The sequence below is a fragment of the Micromys minutus genome, assembly GCF_963924665.1.
Source record: "Micromys minutus genome assembly, chromosome: 17".
In the NCBI taxonomy this organism is placed as follows: Eukaryota; Metazoa; Chordata; class Mammalia; order Rodentia; family Muridae; genus Micromys; species Micromys minutus.
This window is the reverse complement of record NC_137952.1, coordinates 49,851,635-49,878,541: the sequence shown is the minus strand read 5'-3', so window position 1 is coordinate 49,878,541 and position 26,907 is coordinate 49,851,635. Positions and strand designations below refer to the sequence as shown.

At 45.0% G+C, this 26,907-nt stretch overlaps 1 protein-coding gene across 1 annotated transcript in view; it reads right to left on the bottom strand.

Moving 5' to 3' along the window:
- Positions 1–6,736: 6,736 nt before the first annotated feature.
- Positions 6,737–26,907, bottom strand: part of DTD1 (D-aminoacyl-tRNA deacylase 1) — a 135,838-nt gene continuing 115,667 nt past the window's right edge. The window contains exons 5-6 of the mRNA XM_080931674.1: positions 23,247–23,418; positions 6,737–7,216 (exon numbers count right to left, since the gene is read on the bottom strand). Coding sequence (XP_080787800.1) covers positions 23,266–23,418 — 153 coding nt within the window. The 3' untranslated portion in view covers positions 6,737–7,216; positions 23,247–23,265. The remainder of the gene's footprint in view (positions 7,217–23,246; positions 23,419–26,907) is intronic.

Here is a 26,907-nt window from a genome sequence, read left to right as displayed (position 1 = left end):
AGCAACCTTGAACATTCCCTCAGACATCCCTTCCCCACAAGGCTGTGTAATGCTTGCTTGTCTATGTCAGAAACATGCTGTTGCTATGTTTACTGGAGCCCCCTCCACTGCTGTGGCTGCCTGTCTGTTTTAGTAGGATGTGTATCCAGCTCTAGACCTCGGTGGCATTTATGCTTCTGTACCCAGAAACTATCACTCTAAGTAACATGGGCAAATGAATGAATAATTCCCAAGAATCAGAATAAATTGTTTCAAGCCCTGGCTCAGTCTTTGTTTCTTTCACACGAGTCAAGTTTCCTTCTTGGTGGCTTCACCAACACAATGGTGATAAATCTTCTCCAGCATAGAACCAACTGTTCCAGAAAAACAATTCCCATGTACATTATGGTAATAATGGAGGAAGGCAACAGCCAAGAAACTTTGTGGACCAGTAGGTCTCAACCTTCCTAATTCGTAGGCCCTCTATTACAGTTCCTCATACTGTGGTGACACCTCCCCAACCATAAATTATTTCATTGCTACATCATAACTATTATAAATCAAAATTGAAGTATCTGAGACACAGACCCTTTGATATTTGGCCCCTGGGAAAGAGCTGCTCAACAGCCCACAGGTTGAGAACCTCAGCTGTAGGGAGAAGGCTTACCGGAAGAGCTAACTTGCCTGGACTTCTGTGCCTTGGCTACTCATTGAGGTAGCCTGGGAACTTTCACTGGCTTTTAATACAGGGCTCCGGGATTTTCAAATCTCACCCAGGTGACTCTGATGTACAGCTTAGACTGAGAACTCTGACTGACCCTGAGCCATGGTGCCTTTACCTCTGTGCCTAGCACTTGAGTCTTCCACTTGAAATAGGCGAAGGCAGTGAATTCTCGAAGCTTAAATAAATCAACAACAGGACTGCACGCAAGTCTATGACTCAGCAGCTCTGAGGAACAGCTCAGATCATGTTCCTCAGATGTCCCCAAGAGATCCTGCTTTTCTGGGGTTCCTGCTCTGAGAACTACTGGATTCAAAACACTGTGGGGCTTTTTCACCGAGTTCCAACTCAGGGCTGCTGGTATCTATTCATTTGTTTACATGAGTTTAGGCACATGTGGCTAGTATATTGCAGGGTGTGGGAGAAATCCTGAGACTTTCAGACCCATGAGAAATTTTTCATCCCTTCCTTCAAATAAAGGAAAAATGTATGCCCTTGAGAAAATGTGTATACACAGGGTACTCACCTAACCTGCAAAACACTCAGGCCCTCAGACCAGGCTTTAAAACAATAAGGGCTCGATACTAGAAAGCGTTGTCAACTAGCCATGGGGGCAGCTTACACAATTCCTGCAGAAAATTCTGCAGGAGAGAACAATGAAGCAGGAAAGCCCCTATAGTATTCCACAAGAAATGTACATAGAGATCTATGGCATCTGTGTCCATGACTTTAATCGCAAAGAATGAACTCACTAAAAAGAAGGTACATTTCAGGAGGAAAGAAATCACTGGGATGAGACAGCCAGGCACACACACAAATTGTGAAGAGCCAACAGTGCAGGCGATGGCAAAGCTGATGATGGAATGACTAACAGAGAGAAGTCCATGGCATACAGAAGCAGCACAGCCTAGAACTGTAGCCATGCAGGATGTCAGCATCCCTGCACCGGGTGCACCAGCAGCCCCAGCCTTTGTGGAAGACAATGACACCTTGTCCCACTCCCTCAATCGGCACCCTTCCTGCCCACCAGCAGTCCCAGGTAACACAAGACACAGCTGCCATTGCACACCTACAAAGAGTCATCAGCTGGAAGGACAATGGGTAAGAGTGGTAATTACAAGAACGGTGTCTAGATCATGACTGCGGGTGAGCATCACGTAGAAGGGGCAGGTGACCAGTAAGACGTGTCACCAGAGCTCAATGTTCCCATCTTCATGCACTTGGTGGTCATGTGGGTCAGAAGAGTGGGCCCCCCAAGTCTAGCTTCGAATCCTCGCTCTATCACCTCTGAATGGAGGTGTGTGTTATGGTCTGAATATGGGATGCTCTCACAGGATTATGTTTCAAAAGCTTGGTCTCCAGCTGGTACTATCATTTTAGGAAGTAGAACTTGGCTGAAAGAAGTAGGTCACTAAGAATAGGACATTGAAGGTATCTTGTCCCTTCTCAGATAGGTATTCTCTCCTTCCTTCCTTCCACCCATGTGTGTGTGTGTGTGTGTGTGCGTGTGTACACACATGCACTTGAGCATGTGTATGTTTCTGCCACATGTTCCTGCTACTGAGACATTCTGCCCAAGTACACCGAGTCAAGAGACCACTTACTGAACCCTTTCAGCCAGGGATCTGCTCATAGTAATGATAAAAGTAACAAGTAAGGTTGTTGAGAGGCCATTCTCCCTAGTGTTCCTTCAACTGAGACACTTCCAAGGTTGTTCACATAGCTCATGCCACTGGAGAATGTCTCTCCAAAGACCAGGCAGTATAGACAACTGGGCCCTCAGTGCTACCTGGTTTGTAGAAATGCAGTTGCTGTGGTTAATACTCAGTCCTATCCTGGCTCAGAGTCCCCTTTGTTCTGCTAGCTCCCCAAGCCCCACAGCCGGCTAACTAGTTGCTGGTCAAGCAGGTAAAATGTCATAGCCTTCACAGCTCTAGATTCTCACACCTCTAAGTCCTTCTCCACTCAACCTGGGAAAGCAGATGGGCCACGGTGATCAGCTGATGCTTGCAAAGGGCTGAGGCAAGCTGGTGGCCATGGGTGTGTGCTCAAATTAATTACTCTATCTACTGTTATAAACAAACGTTTGAAACTCAGAAAAGATAAACATCATGAAAGTGGCCTTCAAGCCCAAGGTAGGTGAGGGGACAGTAATAAATTTCTCTGAATGAAATGAAAAGATGTGACCAAAGACTAGAGTTACCATCGGGTGACTTTAAAAGAGTCATGCTAAAATAAGGAGACAGAAAGCCAAATGTCAAAAATCAGTTTTGTAGAATGAATTACAGATACTGCAAACATACCAGTTGTATGTGAGCTCCTAGAACATTCTAGAATAGACGGTTTGTGGCACTGTGAGAAGGGAGGTGGGACGAGTTCAAGGAGTAACACCTGGTACTACACTATACTGTTTGACAAGATTGCTGGATGAATCACCAGAATGCTGCAAAATAGAATATGGCTTGATTTCAGTAGGAATGGGAAAGATGTGCAAGAGGAATGTGTGTTAAATGAGATGATAAATAATACATTGAGTGATATGAAGACTTTTTAGTGGAGGACCAGCTCTCTCCTGTGTGCTGCATTTAGCCAAGAATAAAAACTAGAACAGGTCTGAAGATGACATGAAGCTGGGAGGAAGGAGAGACATCACTGTAGAAACAGTCCAACAGACTGTAGTGACTCTTGGTGGGGGTGTGGTTAATCTCACTTACCTGCAGGCTCACACATGAGGGCAGGATGCACCTGTCCACTCAGGCATCTGTCCAGGGCACTGCTCTGAGCTTGAGCATCTTCTTACTTAGTCTTCATAGCCACGCTACACGGGGAAGCACTGATCCCACCTGACAGAGGAGGGAAGGCAGTCCCCAACAGCTGGAAGAGTAACTTGTCCCAAGGTTCCCCGGTAGACATGTGGACACTGACATATAAGTATGTGGACACTGACAGACATGTAGACGTGTGGACACTGACATATAAGTATGTGGACACTGACATGTAGACATGTGGACACTGACATGTAGACGTGTGGACATTGACATGTAGACATTGATATGTAGACATGTGGACACTGACATGTAGACGTGTGGACACTGACATATAAGTATGTGGACACTGACATGTAGACGTGTAGACACTGACAGGCATAACTATGAATGATGGAATGCTCTAAGGTCTGTCTGTTCTTATTCTTCTGTGTCCCCTTTCTTCCCACACTCAGTTCTACCAACCTGCTGGCAGTTATGTGGACGTCCTTCCTGTCACCTCAAGGCCACCACACTTACCGGATACTCTCCCCACAGATCTCTTACTTCCCTTGGGGAAGAGTTCTTTGGTATCTAAGTGTGAGCCATCTCCCTCCTACAGAGAGCCTGTCAGCTGCAGCCCCTCCAAGAGACCACCCAATGTACTTCCTGTTCAAGGATGGAGCCTTGGAGCTCACTACAAAACAGGGTATGGAGAAGCCCCTATGAGTATCAAACCCACTGTCCCAAAGTAATCTATTAACTTAGATTCAGTAGTCTAAAATGCCATACTAACAGGCAATTTCCTGATGTGCATTTAAAACTGCTGTTTAGGAACTCCAAAACTGAGTGTGCTGCTGCCCAGACCGCAGGAGAGAATGAGAACACAGCAGCATGTCAGGAGGCCCGCTTTCCCTCAATAGTAGCCTCCCTTATCTTTCCTATGGCAGTTGAGAGGGGCCCGGCTTGTCAGATTTGCCCAGTTTCTGATCCGAGGTTCTTCTGCTGTTTTAAAAGGACTTGTATCAGCAATGAATTTACAAAGGATTCTGGAAGCACCTGGCTGAACATGACAGACAACGGTAAGTTAGTAACGACAGTAGGTCCAAAGGAGTGAGTGCTGCTGGGTCCACATGTTTGTTCCGCAGGCTCAAATCAATGGGTGCCAAGTTTTGCCTATGCCCAGCATCACCATCTCCAGGAGGCATGGGAGGGGAACTGCCTTCCCCCCTCCCCTGGACCACCAACCATGAGGAAAGGCTGTGGAGCATCCAGCCTGAGAGGATGCCTTTATTTGGTCTATGTTTTGTGTAGCCACAAATACTTGTTCTGCTGTAAAGTAAACCACAAAAGGCAAGATTAAATGGATCTGGGTTCCCAGCATTGTCGGCACGCTGTTCTGTTTAAAGTACTGGGCCTAAGATCCGCCACGGCTTCTCAAAAAAAGCCATACATGGTACGGCTCTCCTCTCCCATCCCCATACCAAAGATGTCGGAGCAGACAGTAAACAGCAAGCTTTATAAGTGACCAAAAGGCAGAGATGCTCAAAAGGACGTAAAGACAGAGGAGTTTATCCTATGCAAGTAGAACTGAGCCCAAAATCTAATTTTAGCCTTTACTCCCACAGACTTGGAAACAACCTTTTTTTCAAAAGAAGGTTAACATGCTGGAAACCGGCACTTTGTTTTTGATGCATCTATGGCTGTTCGGGGTTTCTCCTTGACCTCACAGCATCTCTCTACCATGCTGGCCTCTTAGATTTAACCCTCCAGACCTGTCAGGGATGTATTCACTGCATCTCTGACCCCAGGAGGAGGAAATGATCTTCATGATGATAGAAATGCTCCCTTCAATCGAATGCTACATTTTTCTGACATTCACCACGTCCCTGCATTTTGCAAAGGGAGATTTTGAAAGCCAATTACTTGAAAGAGGTCTCCCCCTTCCCATAAGCAGGCCAGATTTTCTGCTCGATGACAAAAGCTCTCAGTGTTCGATCCCACTCTGGAAATACTGTTAGAGAGCCAGCCTCCATGTCAATGCCGCTTACACCACCGCTTACACCACCGCTTACACCACCGGTCCTCTCCTCACTTCTGACCCAGGGTCTCTCTGCGTCTCTCACACCCTCACCGATGTTCTTCCCTGGGCTACAGAGCGTCTGCTCTTTGGCTTTCTTCCATCTAATGTCAGACACCTTGGTCGCTCGGCCACTCTCTGCTGCTTACGCTCCAGCTGGTCTATGTCCCTTTAAAATAGGGTCCAACAGAGCTGTGGACAGCAAGTGTGTATCATTTTACCAGGGTCCAGCTAACTGTCAGTTCTTCCTGCCCAGTCCTCATCAGCCCCGACTCCAAAGACAGGCTGCAGCTGTTCACTGAGCACTAATTGGTGCTCATAAGCTGTAGTGGAGCACAATATATGACAAATCTGCTCGCTGACGCATGTTAAAAAGGGATTTCGGTAAATGTATTCATGTCAGATGGAGTGGGGATGACGGCTTCTTGGACCTCGCTGCTTGTGGGCTGGGAAAACTGACCTGGATCTGCATGGGGGTGCAAAGTTTTTAACCTCAAATGTGGATATTAAATGTTATACATTTTGCTCTGTGTCTGTGATGATTCAGAACAAAAACAGACCTCACTAGGTAATAAATCCTTTCCTAACCCTAGTAGGTAAAGGTGTGTTATAAATGACATTTGAGGGTTTTACACGCACACGCACGCACATACACACACACACACACACACACACACACACTTCCTAACACGTTTTCATTGGAAGCAGACAAAGGTCATAAGTAGACAGTGTAGTATTGCTAAGGTTGTCTCCTCTATAGAGAGACGGGATATTTTGAGAGCACATCACTGTTTACCATAAGCAACTATATTGTTTCTCAACATTACATAGTATTTCAAAATGACTGCTATGGATGTTTGAATGGCCAACTAACTAACTCCTCTGAGAGAACGTGGCTGTGCCTTCACGACGCTGTGTGCTGGCCTGGCTGTATCCACATCAGAGCAGACGCTGGACAAGGGCTTATGCGCAGCTGCGCTGCTTCTCAATCAGGCTCTGGTCTTTCTTAAGAGCGGTCCCCAGCTCATCTGCATTTCCTTCCCTGCCACCACTCTTCCAAGTAGAATGCTATCAGCCAAACATTATCACAGGCAGCCTCTCCCTGCAACCAGAGGGTTAAGACACACATTTCTACAGATGGCATCACTAACCAGGCACAGCAGAATTTAGTAATAAAGTAGTTCATGGAGATTTACTGTTTCATTGCTATTTATTTTTAGAAAAGAGAATGTGTACAAGAGTCAGAGTCTCACACGGTACGCTATGATTGGTTGTCTCCCACCAGCCCTGCCTTGTGACTCAGTGATGGAGATGAAGGACACCAGGGATATGCTGACTGATCACAGACACACAGTGCACCACAGTAAACTTGAGGACAGATGATGCCGGGTCAGCCTGTGCCAAAAGCAAGTCAACATGTGACAGAAAACAAGGAAACCAATAGACTTCTCTCCATGGAAGGCATGGGTGTGAACCCACAAGCATTCCCCTGTCCCACAACACCCACTACCCCATCAGACCACAGCAATACACAAAATGGAATGGTCCTTTGGTGTTCTTCTGCAGGGACATCCAGGTGCCCAGTGTCTTATTTCGAATTTTCTTTTCATATTTGAGTCCCGAATTCTTAAAGCAGTGTAGGGCTTAGCATCTTGAATTTTTCAGGATCTGGTTCTGCCCAATGGTAATTTGCTAAAAGGAACAAAGAGAAAATATTTCTAAGGCGGACTGCAAAACCTGCTTTTAAAACCTACCACTAGGCCCAGACACATTAGGAATTAGCAACACTTCAAATTCACACAAAAGCATAGCATCACATTGCCTCAATTAACGGTGCAAAAGATCTAGCAACTTCTGACATGTAAACCCTAATATCTTCTCACCAGAGTATCTCCACAATAACCCTAGGTTTTTAAAAAATTATTTATTTCATGTTTATGAGCACATTGTTGCTATCTTCAGACACACAAGAAGAGGGCATCAAATCCCATTATAGATAGTTTTGAGCCACCACATGGTTACTGGGGATTGAACTCAGGACCTTTGAAAGAACAGCCAGTGCTCTTAACCACTGAGCCATCTCTGCAGCACCCGCCGCCCTCGTCTTTATTTTTTGAGGCAGCGGTTCATCCCATAGCCCAGACGGACTTAAAACTCACTGTGTTGTCTGAGGCTGGCCCTGAGCTTATGTTAGTTTTCTTATGTCAACTTCCTGGAATTACAGTTTTGAACCACCCTGCAAGATTTGAATATACTTCTAAATGTCCTTTGCATCAAAGAGGACTCTCAGAGCAAAACAGAATACATTTTGAAGTGCATGAAAAGGAAAATATAACATACCAAAATTGCAAAGTTTACCATAGGAGAAAATGCATAGCATTTAGTATTTATACAATGAGGAAACTGTCAAGTCCATAATCTGAATTTCTACTTTCAGAAAATAACACAGGCAGAAACGCTCAAAAAAAAAAAAAAAAAAAAAAAAAAAAAAGAAAAGAAAGAAAGAAAGGAAGAAAGAAAGAAAGAAAGAAATCTAAACAAGAGAAACAAAGAGGGCCTGGAGAGATGGCTCAGTGGTTAAGAGCACTGGCTGCTCTTCCAGAGGTCCTGGTTCAAATCCCAGCAACCACATGATGGCTCACAACCATCTGTAATGGGATCTGATGCCATTTTCTGGTGTCTCTGAAGACAGCAACAGTGTACTTATATATAGTAAATAAATAAATCTTTTTTTAAGTTTTAAAAGAAGAGAAACAAAGAGAACATGTGTAAGTTTTAATATGTGTATGTATATTCAAACATATAATAGCACGTTCACTTAGCACATTTCAGAAATGCCACATTGGTCAAAGACAAACAAAACAAAACATCCCCCCTTATGGAATGGGGGAGACCTCCTGTTTCAAGAAATTGGCTTTCAAAATCTCCCTTTGCAAAATGCGGGGACATGATGAAAATTTTTGCAATAAAATCTTATTTCAAAATAGGTTTTAAAAGAGAAAATGTATGTGTGAATTCCCTACTAATTTGTGATTCCCTGCTAAAGGAAACAGAACAGGCAAGAATCTCGGAGGTTTTAGTCTAAAAGTTCTGCAAGGTTTCAGGTCCGCATCGAGGCAGAAGGACATCACGCAGCACCTGTCTTGAAAGGCCGGAGGCTAAACGTTCATGCAGAGACCTTACTGTGATGTGGTCCACGGGCCTAACCATGTGTCAGCACTGACACCACGAGCAGCATGTTCTCAACAAATTACAGCCTCTGACAAGCAGCAGACACTGTCCTGGCTGAAAACCAACGTCTGCCCCCCAGGATTGGCCAATGGGAGCTTCTGTTTCTGACCTGTTTGTTTTCACTTCCACCTCGGTTTCTCCACAACTATAGAAAAACGTAGGGATTGGTTGCTGGCATCACCAAGACTACCTGGAGACCATGATGCCATATGGTAGAAAGCTGCACCACCACAGCTGACAGCCTTCTGCAATACCAGCTTCCTCCAGATGTGCAACTGGCTCTTTACTGCCTTCAAACACCTGAGTGAGGAACACCTTCAGTGAGGCCCATGCAGGACCTGAAGCTAGGAATCCTTCAACAGCCTGTTCAAATACAGATGTGCTGGCTCAGGTCTGTATTTCTAGTACTTGGGAGGCTGAAGATGGAAGACTGGCCTGGGTTTGGGGCCAGTCTGGGCTACAGAGTAAGTTTCAGGCTAGCCTAGACTAAAGAATAATACTTTGTCAATGATGATGATGATGATGAATGAATGAATGAATGAAACCACACCACTATTTGTTGGCTTTTAACTGCTCAGTTTCTAGCTTCAGGTCATTTGTATAACTACAAGACACAAGTTCTAGACTCAGAACATACAGAACACCACAGGGGCTCTCCAGCTCACTGTTCAAAACAAAAGAGCAAGCTTTGATTCATTTACTAATTTCATGTCACTGCTGGGAACCCAAATGGCATTTATTTACCTAGAAGACTAGACTGTTCTGTGCAAAAGACTTGAGACTTTCTGGAAAAGTCAACATCATCAGTGAATTTCTGACCTGTTAGCACTGCTAAAGATTCCAGTGAATGCCTCCAATGAACTGCCAAGGGGACTTGGGTCTTTTGTCAGCTACACCCACAAAGCAAGATCTGTCTTAAACAAGCAGTAGAAATTTGACAAGACTTGGTGGTGTCATACTACAATCTCAGCCCTTTGGAGACACTGAGGGAACTCAAGTTACTTAAAGGGTTCAAGGACAGCCTGCCCTACACAGTACAACCCTGTTCCAAAAACCTTGGTCTAGGACCCAATGTCTGACATCCAGGTAAGATGGCAGATTAGATAGAAGGTACCTCTCCTTGTGACCCACTTAAGATGAAAACGCCATGTTAAGAAAGAGAGAAAGGGGAAGACATTTGGAAATCACAAAGGCAGTGAGTGAATGACTCAGAGTTGGGCAGTGCCCATCCCCCAAAGCCAGGATGAGCACTGTTCAGATGCACAGCTGCACAGTTGGGTGAGGAGAAGGACAACCCTCATCCCAGATAATCTAGGGGTCCCAGGTAGAAAGAAAAGGGCATTCCTACCATCAAACCAATCTCACACTCCTCAGCAGCCTTAAATGTAGCAGTGGGTTTTGATTCCTTCTACTCGTGGGTCAGAAATAATCAGAATAATCATTTTGTCAGTCTGTATGACTCAGGGAGCATGTTTAAAGGTACCTATTGTTCAAAACTAACCCACTCTGGGGATCTGAGAATAATCCGTAAGTTCAGTAATCTGAATTTAAACCAGTCCCAGCCGCAGAGCAAAACAGAGCTCCAGGAGATAGATGTGGACTGCAAGGAAGCCTAACACTGAGAAGCTGAGTAGCAGAGGCTTCAGGAGGCCTGGCTAAAGGTGTAAAGTGTGCAACATCCCCATCAACAGAAGACTCACCAACTGAGATTCAGACTTTGGCAGTCATGAGTCTTCCCCAGTGTTGGGTTCAACCCCTGGAATCACCTGTCACTGAGAACACTGATGTTCCAACACTGTGCCTGATGCCCACGGCTGCAATCTTCCAGCACAGTGATTAGTAGTCAGGAGGTCCCGAAAGAACTAAGGCAGGCCCTTGGCCTGTACAGATCTCAGTGCTGGGGGCTTCTCATAACCCCAACACATTTTAGGACACCCCTATCCCCTCAGACAAGGGGTCAGGGAAGGTCTCTTCTGCTCAGCAGCTGGTTTCTGTGCCACAGTGACTTCAGGTGGATTTCTGAGATGCTCACACAATGCATCCACTAAACCTCTAAGGCCTATAGAAGGATAAAAGTTGATGCCAAAGCAATTGTCCTGCAGCAAAAATCTTTCAAAGAATGGCTAGGAGATCTCATCTTTTAATCTCGCATGAAGCTTATACAGTTCCTGGAAAATATTTTGACAAAGATTCTACAAGGTGACATGGTGGCTTCTTCACATGTGTACATTTAGAACTCTCTACAGAAACAAATCAATGTGTAGGCAGTGAGCAGCTCTACTCACTGTTTCTACGTGATGTGCAGTGCCATGTGCTCCTTTCCCAGCAGGCGAACCTGCCTGGCTACCGAGCCTAAAAGACTCTACAGACCGTCTCTGGGCACAGCAATCAAGCATCACATCACACTGTTCATTAAGAACTTCCCAGAATGCCGCCTCACTGGGAGCAGAAAACTCAAACACTGAACTACAGACAGAGCTACCACCACATCTCCCCCCTCCCTGATCAGAAATATGTTAATATGTTAAAATGTATCTTATATATAAATGTCATATATTTAGTGTATATTATATATACTATATATAAATGCATATATTGGACAATAAAACTGCCACTGGCGATGTCGACTTTGTTGGTGGCTTCATCATTTATCATTTAGGTACTTTCTGCTCATCCTCTGGTATACTAAGATGTTTACATAATATATGTATATAGATAATATACATACATACACACACATATCTATTACCTAAAGTCTGATTTGGAGATATTCCTTGCCTTTTATTTTAAGCATTACATTGTCCACTACAAGAAAATAACAGAAAAGATCATCAAAAAAGGCCAAGGGAATCAATGGGATGACTCCAATGTGGAGGGTCTTTTTTGAGTGACCTCCTAAAATAAAATATTCTAATACAAAAAAAAAATTCTTCTTAATAGCTTGTCCTTCTCCTCACTCTTTACAAGACTGGGATCCATCTTGAAAACGTTAAGAGTAAGTACAGGATTACAGTCGCCCTCCACAGTGAATGTGTGCATAACCGGAGTCAAGTCCTTCAAGGAAAACAGGGAAATCTCATCTCAAATCCATCTTCCTGCATACCAACACAACTTCAATCATATGGTGAACTGCTTTGCGAGTTTCAGACTCACGCAGATGCTTCAAAGAAATTCAAAACTAGCACTGATTCCGCCTGGTGGCGCTGTGTTAATTTGAGGCTCCATTCTTTGATCAAGCCAATAGCTACTTTGACATTATCACCTGCTGGTCTTTCCAGTAGCAAAGTGAGCATCTCTATGCATAGAATTTTATGTGCCACATCTGGCTTATTAATAAAATGTGCAACTAAGTCTGATACTCAGACAAATTCGTCATTTCTTTAATACTCTTTCTGAAAATGAAAAACTAGTCTCGTAAGGATTGATTTGCCAGTTGTGGGACTCCTGAGCTGGTAACTGCCACTGAGCTTACATGAGCATGGGCGGCAGGTCAAGAAGCAGTTTCTGCTTACAAAATAGACGTGGACAACAGTCCCCTTCCTCCGTGATAATTAAACATCCTGGAGATGCTGATTTTACTAGTGGTCTCAGCACTGTTCATCTTTCTTTGGGCCTCTCTGCTCATTCTCTGGTAATGCTGAGCTGATTTTCCCTATAATCTGTTCCTGCTTGTCTTAGTCAGGGTTTCTACTCCTGCACATGCATCATGACCAAGAAGCAAGTTGGGGAGGAAAGGGTTTATTCAGCTCACACTTCCATATCACTGTTCATCATCAAAGGAAGTCAGGACTGGAACCCAAGCAGGTCAGGAAGCAGGAGCTGATGCAGAGGCCATGGAGGGATGTTACTTACTGGCTTGCTTTCCATGGCTTGCTCAGCCTGCTTTCTTATAGAACCCAGGTCTACCAGCCCAGGGATGGCTCCACCCACAATGGGCTTTGTCCCCTTGATCACTAGTTGAGAAAATGCCTTACAGCTGGATCTCATAGAGGCATTTCCTCAACTGAGGCTCCTTTTTCTGTGATAACTCCATCTTGTGTCAAGTTGACACAAAACCAGCCAGTGCACTGCTTTATCCTGAGCTCTGAGGGAGGAATATCCAGTTGCCCAGTATGGTTAAGGAGACAATCCAGCTTATCTTTCCTCCTTTCTAATAGGTTCAGCATCAGTGGATCTCAGTTACTGCAGGTTCTGAGCTTCCAGGAAATAGGGACTCCCAGGACCTCTTCTGATCCAGATCTCTTCCTCCTTCTTCATGCTTTCCTTGGTGATTCCATATTGTCATCATAAAACATCTTCTTTTCTTATTAGTTTATGTATTTATTCACTTTACAGCTTGATCACAGCCCACTCCTCCCAGTCTCTCTCTCTCTCTCTCTCTCTCTCTCTCTCTCTCTCTCTCTCTCTCTCTCTCACACACACACACACACACACACACAGTCAGACAGACAGACACACACACACACACACACAGACAGACAGACAGACAGACACACACACACACACAGAGAGAGAGAGAGAGAGAGAGAGAGAGAGAGAGAGAGAGAGAGACACACCACCCTCTTTTCCTCAGTGAAGGTCAGGCCCCACTATGTGTACCAACCAACCCTGGTACATAAAGTCACAACAAAACTAGGTGTATCCTCTCCCACTAAGGACAAGAGAAAATAATCCAAAGGCAGGCATTTAAGAAAACGTGGAGAAGAAGAATTTTTTTCCTTCTGGGACATCAGTGGAGCAGAAATGTCAACTGGATGCTTTCTCTGCCTCTCTGAGCTAGCAGGTTTTCACCACCATGTCTAGCTCCTAAATGTTCTTTTGGTAAATTGAATGTGTGAGATTTTGTTTTAAAAACAACACCCCATCTCTCACCATATACAAAAATCAGCTCAAAATGAACCAAAGACTTAAATGTGAGTGAGTCCTGAAACTATAAAATTATAAGGAGAAAACATTCAAGGACATCATAGGTCAACATTTGGATATGATTGCAAATCAAAGCAAAAACTGACAAATGAGATTACATCAAACTGCAAGCTGCCTACAGAGGAAAGTATTCAACAGAGTAAAGAGACAACCTAGAAACTTGGGGAAATATTTGTAAACTGTAAGACAAAAATGATTTTTAGAATATATAAAAAATTCAGGCAAACCAATCTAGAAAACTAATAATGTAATTTTTTTAAATGAGCAAATGACCTGAATAGACATTTCCCAGTGAACATACAAACATCTCACACAATGAGAGATCATTGTGTCTCAGAATGACTTGTAAAGTGCAGGTGATGCTAGTGAGGGTCTAGAGAGTCAGAAATCTGACATACTTTCGATGGGGACGTGAACTAGAACAGCCGTATTGAAGACTGTAGGAAAGTCTCTCAAAACCCTAGAAATAAAACCACTATAGGATGCAGCCATCCCATGCCAGGACCGGACCTGCAAGCTGTGATCAGCTCTCTAAAGGTACAGCTGCATTTACCTGTTTATTAAGGCACTGTTCACAATAGCCAGGAAATGAGATCGACCTCAGTGACTATCAATAGATAAAGAGGTTTTTAAAGTGTGTTTTACATACACCATGGAATATTATATACCCGTTCAGTAAAGGATGGAATACTTTCATTTCCAACAGCGTGGATGGACGAAACAGACATTATGTAAGAGAAATACGTCAGAGATAAAAAGATGAATGTTGCATGTTTTTACTTATATGGAGAAGACAAAGTTCATCTCAGAGAGATAGAGAACATATTTAACGTGACTAGAGTCCTAGAAAGGTGTTGGGGAGAGAAAGCAAAGGGATGGTGTTAGGTCCCCCTCCCCCACCGTGAAGCCAGCGTGAAGAGCCTCACAGTCTGGCCCACTTTCTTCACATCTGCAGCAGAGAGCTGACAGGCCACACAGTTCTCACAGAGCAGAATCATCTTACACTGTCAGGAATCCAGAGGCAGCCGTCATGGTCAGGTAACACAGGCTACATATCAACTAAGCCTGCTTCCTTGTACTGCAGGATGGACCATCCCCCCCCTCCCCCCCAAAACCTTTATGAGTAGATATGACACTGTGTCTGAGGAAATGAGCTTCTTATTTCAGACCCTTACCTGCAGCATTAAGGCTCTTCCTGAAGGGCAATTCTTTCTCAGAGCCCCCGCCCCGCCCCCGCCCCGCCCCCGCCCCGCCCCCACCCGCACTAACAGCTGGTAAATGAGCACAGCAGCACGGCTGACATCACATGGACAGCAGGATGCCTACAACTGACACCAAGAAGAGAATGCTTCCTGAGAGCTGGTGTAGAGTGTGAATGTTCCAAACAACAGTAAACGATGTGTCTTGGGTGGCAGATATGCCAGTATATCTGACACAGGTACACATGTACTGAAAGGCCGCACTACAAACCAAAAATATGTATGACTAGTATATGCCCTTTAAAACTGAAAATACATTAGAAAAAATAAAAAGAAGAGGAATAAAACATTTAAATACTGAAGACATAAAAAGTACCGGTTAGAATTCCAGACCAGTAAAATTACCCTTCAAAAGCAAAAGAGAAAACTAAAGATTTCCTCAAATATGTGCTTCAAGGAATATGAAAAGCAATTCTTCAAAGACAAGGAACATGAAATAGTTCAGAAAGCTGTGTTCACAGCATGAAAGGAAAAGCCATAATCAGAGAAATAAAGGCAAACAATCTTTTTTAAGCCTTAATTTATCTTTAAAATAACCACTCAGGAAACAATAAAAAACAATCCACCAGTGTGACCATACCATGTGGCAGGTGGGGTGACAGCAGCAACCCACAGGAAAGAGCCATAAGTGTGGTGCTGCTTAAAAGTAGAATCAGAGATGTTTAAAATGCATATTGTAAACTCTAGAGCATGCATACACATGTGCGTGTATGTACACGTGAGCTCACACACATGTACACACAGACTATACATAGGCACACACATGCACACATACACACACACCACATACATACATACACACACACACACCACACACACACACCACACAGGCACATGCATACACACACCACATACACTCACACACACACCATACACATACACACACCACATACACTCACACACACACCACACACACCACACACACACATACACACACACACATCTACCACACAGGCACACACATACATACACATATACACACACCACATACACCACACACACACACCATACACATACACACACCACATACACTCACACATACACACCACACATCCCCCCCCCACATACATCCACCACACAGGCACACACATACATACACATATACACATCACATACACACACACACACACCACAGGGACATCCATACACATATACACACACATTACATACACACCACACACACACACACACACACAAACACATACACAATCACATACACACACACCACATGCACATACACACACATGCACACCACACACACTCACACACATACTCACACAGACACACTTACACACATTCATACTCACACACACACCATATACACACAATCACACATATTTACGTAAACATACACACTCACACATACACACACACACACACCACACAGGCACATGCAAACACACACCACATACACTCACACACACACCACACAGGCACACACATACATACACATATACACACATCACATACACACACTCATACACACACCACAGGCACATACATACACATACACACACACACCACACACTCACAGGCACACACTCACACGTGCACACGTATACACACACACACAATCACACATACTCACACAAACATACACACACACACACACACACACACACACACACACTACTCTACTTGACTCAGCTCATTAGGCAAACACTCCTCTAAGATAGCAGCATCTTACTACTCCAGCAAAGGTCAAGTTGGGAAATCAAACAGATGGCAGCTTCCAAAACACTTTCCTTGTGAGTTTGTGATTGTGTTGACATTTGAGAAAGAAATGTGGTGCTGGTCGGAGCTCTTCTCACACCCAATTTACAGCAGCTAAGTAAATACTCAAATGAAGTGACAGGTGACACAGAAGCCAAGGTCTGCCAGCCCAGGCTGCTCTAACACCAGCCGGGTAGCAGCCTGGGGTCACAGCGTCACCTAAAATCCTCCCACCCTGAGGAGCAAGGTGAGGAGCCTGAAGAAGAGGCCCAGACGCAGACCACTGTTCGTGTTAGCATTTTTACATCTGGCTGATGAAACAGAACAGAACGTTTGCAATGTGACAGAAAAACACCCCGCCCTGGGAATATTCTCCCAACCACAAAGGATTTTAATCATTTCTCAAAGAAAAATAGAGCCACTATGTGAGCTCCTCGCTGTTTTCTTTGCCTTTGCCTTTTCCTCTCAAGCTCTAGAAATTCAAAGCTGCTCCCAGGGCTGCACAGGCTCCCGGGGGGCTCTTTCTCCTTCAAAGCAAAGCAGGAGAGAACTACAGTCCCGGTCTGCAGCAAATGCAAGAGTTCCGACTGCTGTCCTTGGCTAGCTTGCACAAGTATCTACGTGTGGGGGGAGGGAAAATTTGTGGCCTGTGGATGACAAACCTCTTCAAAAAGAGACAACACGAACCTAAACATATTACTATAGTGTCTCCCATCCTTCAGTCCGGCCCCTTCCAAAGTCTTCAAATCCAGAAACATGGCGAAATTCTCAGAGGTGGGTACATCCCAGCCCCTCACTGGCCCTTGGCTAAATGGAGACTCAGAGACCTTCCCTTCCCCACAGGCTGAGGGACTCTCCGGCCAGGCTCTGTGGGGACAGACAATATGGGCTACTGCCACTGCCCGTGGTTACCTTCGGAATTTGAACTAAGATCATATTGCTAAAGAGGCCACACTTTGGACACAGACCTGAAGGGATAGAGCTGGAAATGACCTGGAAACCTCCTCCCTGGGGAGTTCTCACAGCATTAGAACGTGCTATACACACTGCCAGGGAGAAAAGCAACCAACAGTCCTGCCTTACTCTACGTCCTAGGAAGATCGGCAGCGACCGGACAGGCCGGCGCCCGCAATGGTGTGGTAGTGTCGTTTGGTCTTGGTGGTAACCACAGCTGTCTAGTTGGACTTAAGGACAGAATTCATCCCTGGCACTTTACACCTAGCTGTCTATCCATGGCTGGAGAGATCATAAACCCTAGAAAAGAACCCACTACTGTCACTTTCCTAAACCAATATGATTCCCAACTGTATTCTACATATCCTTCTACCCACAGACAAGTGCAGCTCTCACCCCTCGTCAAAGCATCTTCCTTTTGCAATACATGGAGACTACAGCAGAGATCCGCAGCTGATCAAAGTCCAGAGAAGAGGTGAACGGCTGTGGAGTGTCCGGCCCCAACTCTCCAGCAACCTATATTCCTAACACCCAGGGGAAATCATGGAAGACGGGGAGGAAAGATTATAACAGCCAGAGACCTAAGAGACTTGCAGCTAGATAGTATCTTCTAGATGTGACAAAGAAGATGCACCGTGACATACCAATAGTATGTTTGTCCAAACAAGAATGGTATAAGGACAGCGCCAGTTGACATACCAGTGTAAACAGGGGAAGCTCCACATGTTCCCACCCCTAGATGGGGAGCTACAGGCGGCCAACACCAAATGGATTCAGTGAGTCGTGCATGTACACACATGTAGCAATGACAATTAATGATGACATCATGATTCTGGGAAGGGGGAGAAACGTTGGAGCTGGAGGTGGGAAAGGAGGGCAGAGTTGATGTAGACACCTGTGCTCAGAGAGTTATTTCCAAAAGTTATTGTTTAAAAGGAATCATTTTGAGGCCAAATCCAAAGCAAATAGAAACCGTCAAATGGTTCTGATTTGTGCTGATTTTAAAAGTTACATTTTTTTTTAATCCTTCAACAGGTAAAGCAAAGATTTTCAGATATATCAGTTAAAGCAAAAGTCAAGACATTACATTTGTAACATGTGCTGATGGGTCATTAATGTGGTGCAGAGTCATCAGTTAGCTGGAATTATAATTGTTTAAGATGTTTGAAAACACAAAGCACATTCTAACGTGTACAGGCATGTGTATGCACATTTGTGTGCACAGGCATGTGTATTTAGGTGGATAAGCTAGCTTTAGTCCTTTGAGATGAGAGCTCATGCTCTTATTCCTCTCCCATAGTTTTTATCAAGGAGTTTAAACATTTCATTTATATTCAGCTTGTAGCCAAAGCCCTAATTCTCCAGGAAAGGGCTATTGTTAATAGTCTAACAAAAATCAAGAGAAAAAACAAAGCATCGACGCGTGTCAAGAGAACAAAGGCCTGAAATCTGGGTGGCCGCCCTCGGTCCTAGGGTCCGCAGCTGGAGGTCCAGGCTCATGTCCACTTCTGAACCACGTTAAGAGTGTCCCCAGCACAGCCTGACAGGCTCGGTCCTCCTGGCCTTCCTCAGTGGGTGGGCACGGAGGAGCCCATCTTTCTAACTCTTCCCTCCGTGGAAGCCTAAAAGCTCTACGGAGGGACACTGGAGTTTGGGTCAGTGTCCCCCTGCACAGATTGCCACATGCATTCTGACACCGATACAGCCATCTGCCTATGTTCTGCAACAACTGCAGGAAGTGGGTCTAATTACTTTAAGAGGAGAAACACCAAGGAGGAGGAAATCATATAAAGACTTAAGAAGCAACCAGCACAACGGGAGGAAGACCTGGATGGGCCCCGGAGTTAGTACCTATCTCTAAGTAGCTGAACAGACCTGAGGCCTAGCCATGCCTTCTTTCTTTTCCACTTGCTCAGATTGTAAAACAATTACATTTCTCCCTTTAGTTTCCTCTCTCCAAACCTTCCATATACCCGTCCCCTTCCTCCTTCAGATTTTTTCACTGACTGTTATTGTATGTATATTTGCGTATATATATACATACATATTTCTAAATAAAACCTCTTCAGTAAGAAGATGTGATTTGTATGTGTATTCTCAGGGCTGATTGTTTGGCCCCGAATAACCCATTAGTGTGATCTTCCTTGGGAAAGACCATCTATCCCACTCCCAGCTTTCCTCACTTCCCTATAGATGTGTGTGGGGCTGCAGCCTTGTGAACATCCTCTCAGTCCAGTTTGGCATGTCCATTGGTGCTGTCCTTGTCCAGCTCACGTTTGAACAGTCAAGTTGGGGAGACTTTGTGGGTGTAGGTTTTAATGTTACAGGAATACCATCTCACCGTAAACTCCCTCATCCTCTTGCTCTCAAAATCTACCTCTTCTTCCACAATGTCTCCTGAGCCTTAGGTGTGGAAGAATTTTTTAGATGTCATCATTAGGACTGTATTGTGATTGGTTATGTTTTTCTATAATGGTCTCTATCTGTAGATGTGAGGAAGAATGTTTACAGATTCTCAATTAGGGATTATGCTGGTTTAGTCAATTAGAGGTTGTACATACTTCTCCAATAATCATGATTTCTTTAGCAGGAGTGGCTAGGTACCCAGTCCCAGGCGTGGTCTCCCTCTTGTTGAGTGGGTTGTAAGCTTAGCCACGTCTTCTTGGGCTCTCTCTATTGCAGCATGAGCTTGGTTGGCCTCTGGCTTCTCCATCTGGCTGGCCTTCTGCTCTTTCCACTGTCAACCCAACACCCTGAAGGCTATTTTGCCCTCAGCCAGGCAGAGGCCCCCTCTCCATCATCCATCTTCATCCTGCCCTCTGTGCCCTGTCTGCACGTGTCACAGTTCCCTCCTCTAGACATAATTAATTAACCAAGAGCATCAGTGGTATTGGTACGACAAAACTGACTACAAGCAGAAAATATATACCAAGTTTTAGAAGGACATTTAGAATGGATATTTTATATTTTATGTGAGTCATATAAAACAGTATCACATACTCATGAATACTTAACATTAATTAGGATCCAAATATCACATTTTGTATACAACTAACCCGTGTCATGTTTTTCAGTTCATGAACAAGAAGTAGTAACTTTAGGCCTGAGCATCACAATGAGAAACTGGTGAGCTGGTGGCTGTGACCGGTGAGCCCAGTGTGATGCGACCTTCCTCTGACTTACCCATACATGAGAGTGTAAGTCAATCAAGACCAGTTACCATAGCACCGTTAGTTACCATAGCACCGTCATCCTCCCCTGGGCACAGTGGGAGAAAGCATAATGCTCCAGGAGGGTATAAGGGAAGTCAAAAGCAGGAGGATTCCTTTACAGCCCCCCACACCATCAGTGAGCAGTTGCCCAGCCTTTCCTGGGCTCTTTATTCATTCCTTTATCTGCTGGGAGTAGGTACTATGGCACCCAACTGTTACTAGTCTTTCTCAATATTCATACGTGAACATCCTCAAAGCTGTAGACATCGTGTAGGTTGCGCTTATACAAGGGAAGAGAAGGCCTTGCTGGCCACACTCCTCTTGAAGTTTGGTATCTCCAAAATGACCCTGTCAGACTTGGTTTAATTAGTTTATGAGGTAAAGGTTCAAAAGTGCATGCCTAAGACCTTTCCTCAGTCCTAGCTCCACAGCCACAAGACTGTCACCAAAATAGCTATTTTTAGTATTCCCTCCCTTTTATTTTCCTGTGAGTTCTGGTCCCTGCATCCTTCTAGACACCCCAACACTCACACTGGTTAGTCTCCACACTGATCTTTATATCTTCCACCCCAGCCTCTCTCCTTTAGCCCTATGATTTCTTTGGACTTCTGCAGTTCCTCCAAACTGGCCTATCTACTTCCAGCCTTACTCCCTGGAGCTGGAGAACCATCTTTGCATGTTATGTTTGACTATGTGCTTTTGTTTTCAAAGGTACTTCATTATCCCAGGATGAAGTCCACATTCCTGGCAGTTCCAGACCAGATCCCGCTAGTTTCACAAGAAGCTCCATGCTCTCTGCTCTAGTACCCAACCATTCAGCTAGTCTTCACTTCCTCTCTTCCAAAATTGTCTTAATCATTTCCAGTCCTCCAACAAAATAATGTTGGCACCCTCCTGTGGATCCCATCTAGAGTGTCTTCTAAGTGCTCACATAGTCAAGGCTTGGTCTCCACCGAGGCACTTCTGAAAGACAAGGCCTGGCCTGGTAGGAGGAGTTGATGTTATTTCAAGTGTAGAATCCCAGGATCTCTTCTTCCCCATTCTCTTTGTGCTTCCTAGCCATGAGGTAAACAGTTTGCATCACCATATGCTCCTACCATGAGATATGGCCTTACCAAAGGATTGAAAGCCAACAGAATCAATAAATCATTGCCTGAAACTTCCAAAACCATGAAACAAAATAAGCCTTTTTTTCATAAGTCTTGTTACAGTGACTTACAGTGACCACAAGCTAACACACACGCTTACTCCTGCCTTGGCAGCTCTCCCCTGCTCCTGTCCTTCCCAATTCCATGTGTCCTTCAAGGTCAGCTCTCAAACCCCTCCCTACCACACACTCTGTTCCATCCACGCCACTATGCACTTAGCCGTGACACAACTGTCCCTATTCTTCTTGAATATGTGAACTTGATACGGTCACACCACAGGTCCTTCACATTACAAAGACCCCAGCGTTTGGTCCAGTGTCCATCAAACAAGGTCTTTGATAATATATGAAATGAAAGAAACTAGGACAGAAAGCCACTGGGGACTCTGGGAGATGAACTTAATGCTACAGTGACCTCAACACAGTCCTGGGCATGGAGATGGTGAAGAATACAGCATCATGGGCAATGCCAGCTGGGCATGGCGGTACCAGTCTGCAGCTTCAGTGCTCAGAGGGCAGAGGCAGAAATACTGCCGTGAGCATGAGACAGCCTTGTCCGCAGCATCTGTCCCCAGATGTAACCCACTGGTAAATGGCAGTGTTGTGAAGGATGAAGAGAATGGTGTAAAATACAAACCAGGCAACGGTGAGAGATGGTGATTTCAGAGGGTGCTGGCCTCTACTGGAGGGGCTGAGCTAAGTAAGCCAATGGGGACAATGGCAGAGGGGGACACTGATGGGCCTGGCAGCAGGAGGGCACACAGATGTTAGACCCACGCAATGCAGGTGGGACACACACCCAGCCACTGGCTGGGCCTGTCAGCTTGCTCGTATCCTGCCTGTGCACACTTCAATGAATACAACACAGTCTCACAGCAAGGACCTGCACTGTGCCGGAAAGTAGCACACTCGAGAGTGCCCTGAACAAATGTTCGAAGATGAACACTGCCTTTGCAGCCACCTCACCTTGATTCACTTCTGCTCCTCTAAAGCGTGGGGGACAACTGTGCAGGTGGGACCTCTTACCTGAGTGGGGACAACTGTGCAGGTGGGACCTCTTACCTGAGTGGGGACAACTGTGCAGGTGGGACCTCTTACCTGAGTGGGGACAACTGTGCAGGTGGGACCTCTTACCTGAGTGGGGACAACTGTGCAGGTGGGACCTCCTACCTGAGTGGGGACAACTGTGCAGGTGGGACCTCTTACCTGAGTGGGGACAACTGTGCAGGTGGGACCTCCTACCTAGCCAGTGTTTCTGCATCTATGGTTCCCGCTCTTACCTAGCCAGTGTTTCTGCATCTATGGTTCCCGCTCTGAAGACACGTCACCCTCTGCCCCGCTGCTGGCGCTGCGGTCTTCTTTTCGGGGTGCGTTTCGTTCTTTGCTTGACTCAGAAGGCCCCTTGGCTCTGGTCTTTTCTTTCCTCTGCTGCTGTTTCTCCAGCTTTGATAGCTGATTAAAAAAGAAGAAGAAGAAAATAGTTTAAAGCTGTGAGGATGTGACCAAGTAGTCAAAGCATCAGAACTTCCCCGGTGGAAGCCACAGGAAAAGCGTCTGCCTGGTGCCTGGTTTATCACAATGTCTCACAGATCCAACTATGCACAACACTGACCAAACAGCATCCGAATCCTCAACACAGAGCTGCTACCTGCTACCTGTAATGCCCTCTGACTTTTCCTCACCCAGCACGTGGGATGTGAGGACAGCCATGCAACAGGCTTCTTCCTCGGGCTCAGAACACTTCCTTAAATGGCAATGGCTCTTTAGCTCACTGCCATTTTTTTTAATGGTGCTATAGCTTTTCTCACATTGTCTTCCCACTTACTGTGTTTTAAAGAGTGTTCAAAGCATTCCACTCTTTGCGGAAGGTAACAGAGAAGACTGTGAAATAAAATACACTGAGCATTGTCTCAGTTACACTCATTCCTGAGCCTAAAGCCCGACTCCCGCAAGCCATGTGCTCCTACTACACTAATGGTGGTCACAGAGGGGCCACCAGCCACTGGAGCGTCCAGCTGGGGTGTGGGGAGGGGAGGAGTTGGCAGCACATGCTCTGAAGTGACCCAACTCTTCCCTTGATATCTCCCCAACAGTTTCAAAGGAGCCACAGCCTAGACCGTCAGGAGAAACTTAGGTCATGTCACACTGTGAGCCACAGCACAGCCACCCCAAGAAGGGCTGCTGAGAATACTAGCCAAATTTTGATTCACAAGATCTTCTTGGACCAAGAAAGGCATCTGTACCAAAGCCTGAGAGACAGCAACACCCAACTCCATCTGCTTCCCAGACCACAGCATTTTCTCCATCACATGGAAAGAAATTCAGTGAAGGGCTAGCCTCTCCCAGCTGGCCTCTGCCCCATGTCCATAGATACAATCACTTCATACAGCCTTCCAGAGCACTGCTTCTTTTGTAGACAGACTTGGAACTCTACCTTTTATTGATGAACAATCAATAGCTTTCAATTTGGTCCAAGAAATAAAATTTATTAATGATTGCCTTACAGTATTATCTGTCCCAATTTCCATTACCCTGAAAAGTTATAGCAAATAACCAGGCTGGTTGGTATGCTAATTAGATGTGTGTTAAATTGTATCATTGATCCAGAGACTTCCCAGGCAAGTTTTCTTACAAGATTCCACCCCTGGGAGATTACAAGCGCCAGAGGTGGAGATGATGTTTTCCAGGCAAAACAGGCCAGCTGGACATATGAACTACATGACTGACAGCATGCTCAAGGCCCATGTCAGCTCAGGCCAGATCAAATCCCAGCATGGAACGGTGGGAGGGGCACATGGAGTCTCACCCCTTGCTGAGGAGCTATTGGCCATTGATAACTTCTAAAAGAAGAGTCTGGTTTTTGGGGTTTTTTTAAGAATGTGACCCTAGTAGGTCAATCACTCTCCAGGGCAGATCCACACCCACGAGTATTTGAGTAGACAAAGAGGATCTAGCAATGGTTTGGTGTTTGCTTGCTTGCTTGTTTGTTTGTTTAAAAAACAAAGATTCAGAGACAGCACTACACAACATGATAGACTCACACACTACACACCAGGTTAGTTCCTTCACTGCACACCATGATGAGCTCACACTGTACACTGTGACAAGCCCAGGCAAAGGGGTAGGAAGACAGACTCTAGCTCCAGTACACTGGCTGTCTTGAGGGGGGAGGGGAAATGTGGAGTGAATACACACAGGCTTCAACTCTAACTGTCAACTTTCAGTTCTTTAAAAACAAATCCAGATCTAGAGTTTGGTCCTGACTAGGACCAGCCATGAGCTATTTGCACAGGACACTAGGACCACAGACAGAAGGATGTCCATGGCAGGGTGGGTGTCAGTCACCCGGTGGAAGGTAAAACCTCCTGTGCTATAATCTCAGTGTGTGGCTGACTTCATGCTGGCAGAACCTCATGGTCTAGCCAAGGCCTAGGAACAAACAGCTCACATTCCAGCCCTTAAAGTAGTAATGGTCAAAAGAAACGGCAATGACATTTTTAGTATTTTTTAAATACTAGGAAATCTAGAAAGTAACAACACAAACTTTTGTTCCATTTCTCAGCAGCATTATTTGCTAGGAACAAATATTTTCTTTATATGTTCTACTACAAATAAGGAAGAGTTTTCTACCTACAAATGCTTTTTATTTCTCCCTTAGCATTGAAAATCCTTTCTTTTTTGAAGATAGAGTCTCTCTGTCTTATTCTTTTTTAAAATCATCTTAGCTTGTAAATACACATGGTGGTATAAGAATATATACTAAAAATGGCTAAGATAGCAAATTATTTATGTGTTTTGCTAAAATTTTAAAATAATTTCAGGAGCTACATAAATGGCTCAGGAGTTTAGAGCACGTATTACTTTTATAGAGGACGCTGCTCTGTTCCCAGCACCCACATAGAAGCTCCAGTTCCAGAAACCCAGCTCCCTCTTCTGTCCTCTGTGGCTACCAGCCATACAGAGATACCTTTAGACAAAACACCCTTACCTATAAAGTAATACTTAGTTAAAAATAATTTTGGTATGCCAGGAGGTGGTGATTCACAGCTTTAGTCTTGGGAGGCAGAGGCAGGTGGATCTCTGAATTCAAGGCCAGCCTGTTCTACATAAGCACACACAAGTGGACAATCACAGATGCGATCAAAGACAGATGTTGAAAATAAGACATTTGTTTCAGAAAGTAAGAGGCCTTCTCAGTTTTGTTTCTCCACTTCAGAGGTAACACTCAGGAAATGTGACTATCACAGGTGCCACACCTCACCAGAGGCCTGTTCTGCTGCTCCTGACACTAGGTCCCAACACAGGGGATGTTGGGACATGATCCCAGGCAGCAGGGGCTTCTCGGGGGCATCACAGCATCCACCAGATGCAACAGCATTGTCCCATGGTGCACATGTGGAGATGTGGGTTTAAACTTCACCTTAACCCTGACCCCACCACCGGGAGCCAAGCTTATAAGTCACATGTGACAGTTCTTTAAGCAATAGGCACGGCCATGTTTCTGCCAGCCATGCGCTGCTGGTTCTCTTACGCTCCTTATCTTAAAATAACCCAGTCCCACATGGCTCCAGGGCACCAAATCAAGTTCTCTGGGAGAACACTGTGAACCAAATTAATAAATTTAAGCCTTTTCTCGGAAAACTAGGCCCAATGCATCCAGGAGGTGGAATTTATATCTCAGGGCAAAGAAGCAGATGGATTATTTTCTTTCCTTTCTTTCCCCATTACCTCCCTCTTTCCCCATCCCCTTTCTTCTTTCAAGCAGATAGATCTTCCCTTTTCTCTTTCTGTCTTCTCTACCCTTCCCTACAATCCCTTCCCTTCTAGGGAAGAAAGAAAGAAAAAAAAATCATGGCATTGTACATAGGCTCATATGGAAAGACTAGCTTTCAAATTAACAGGAGATTCATGCCTAAGAGAAAAGAAAGCACTGTGGGTCTG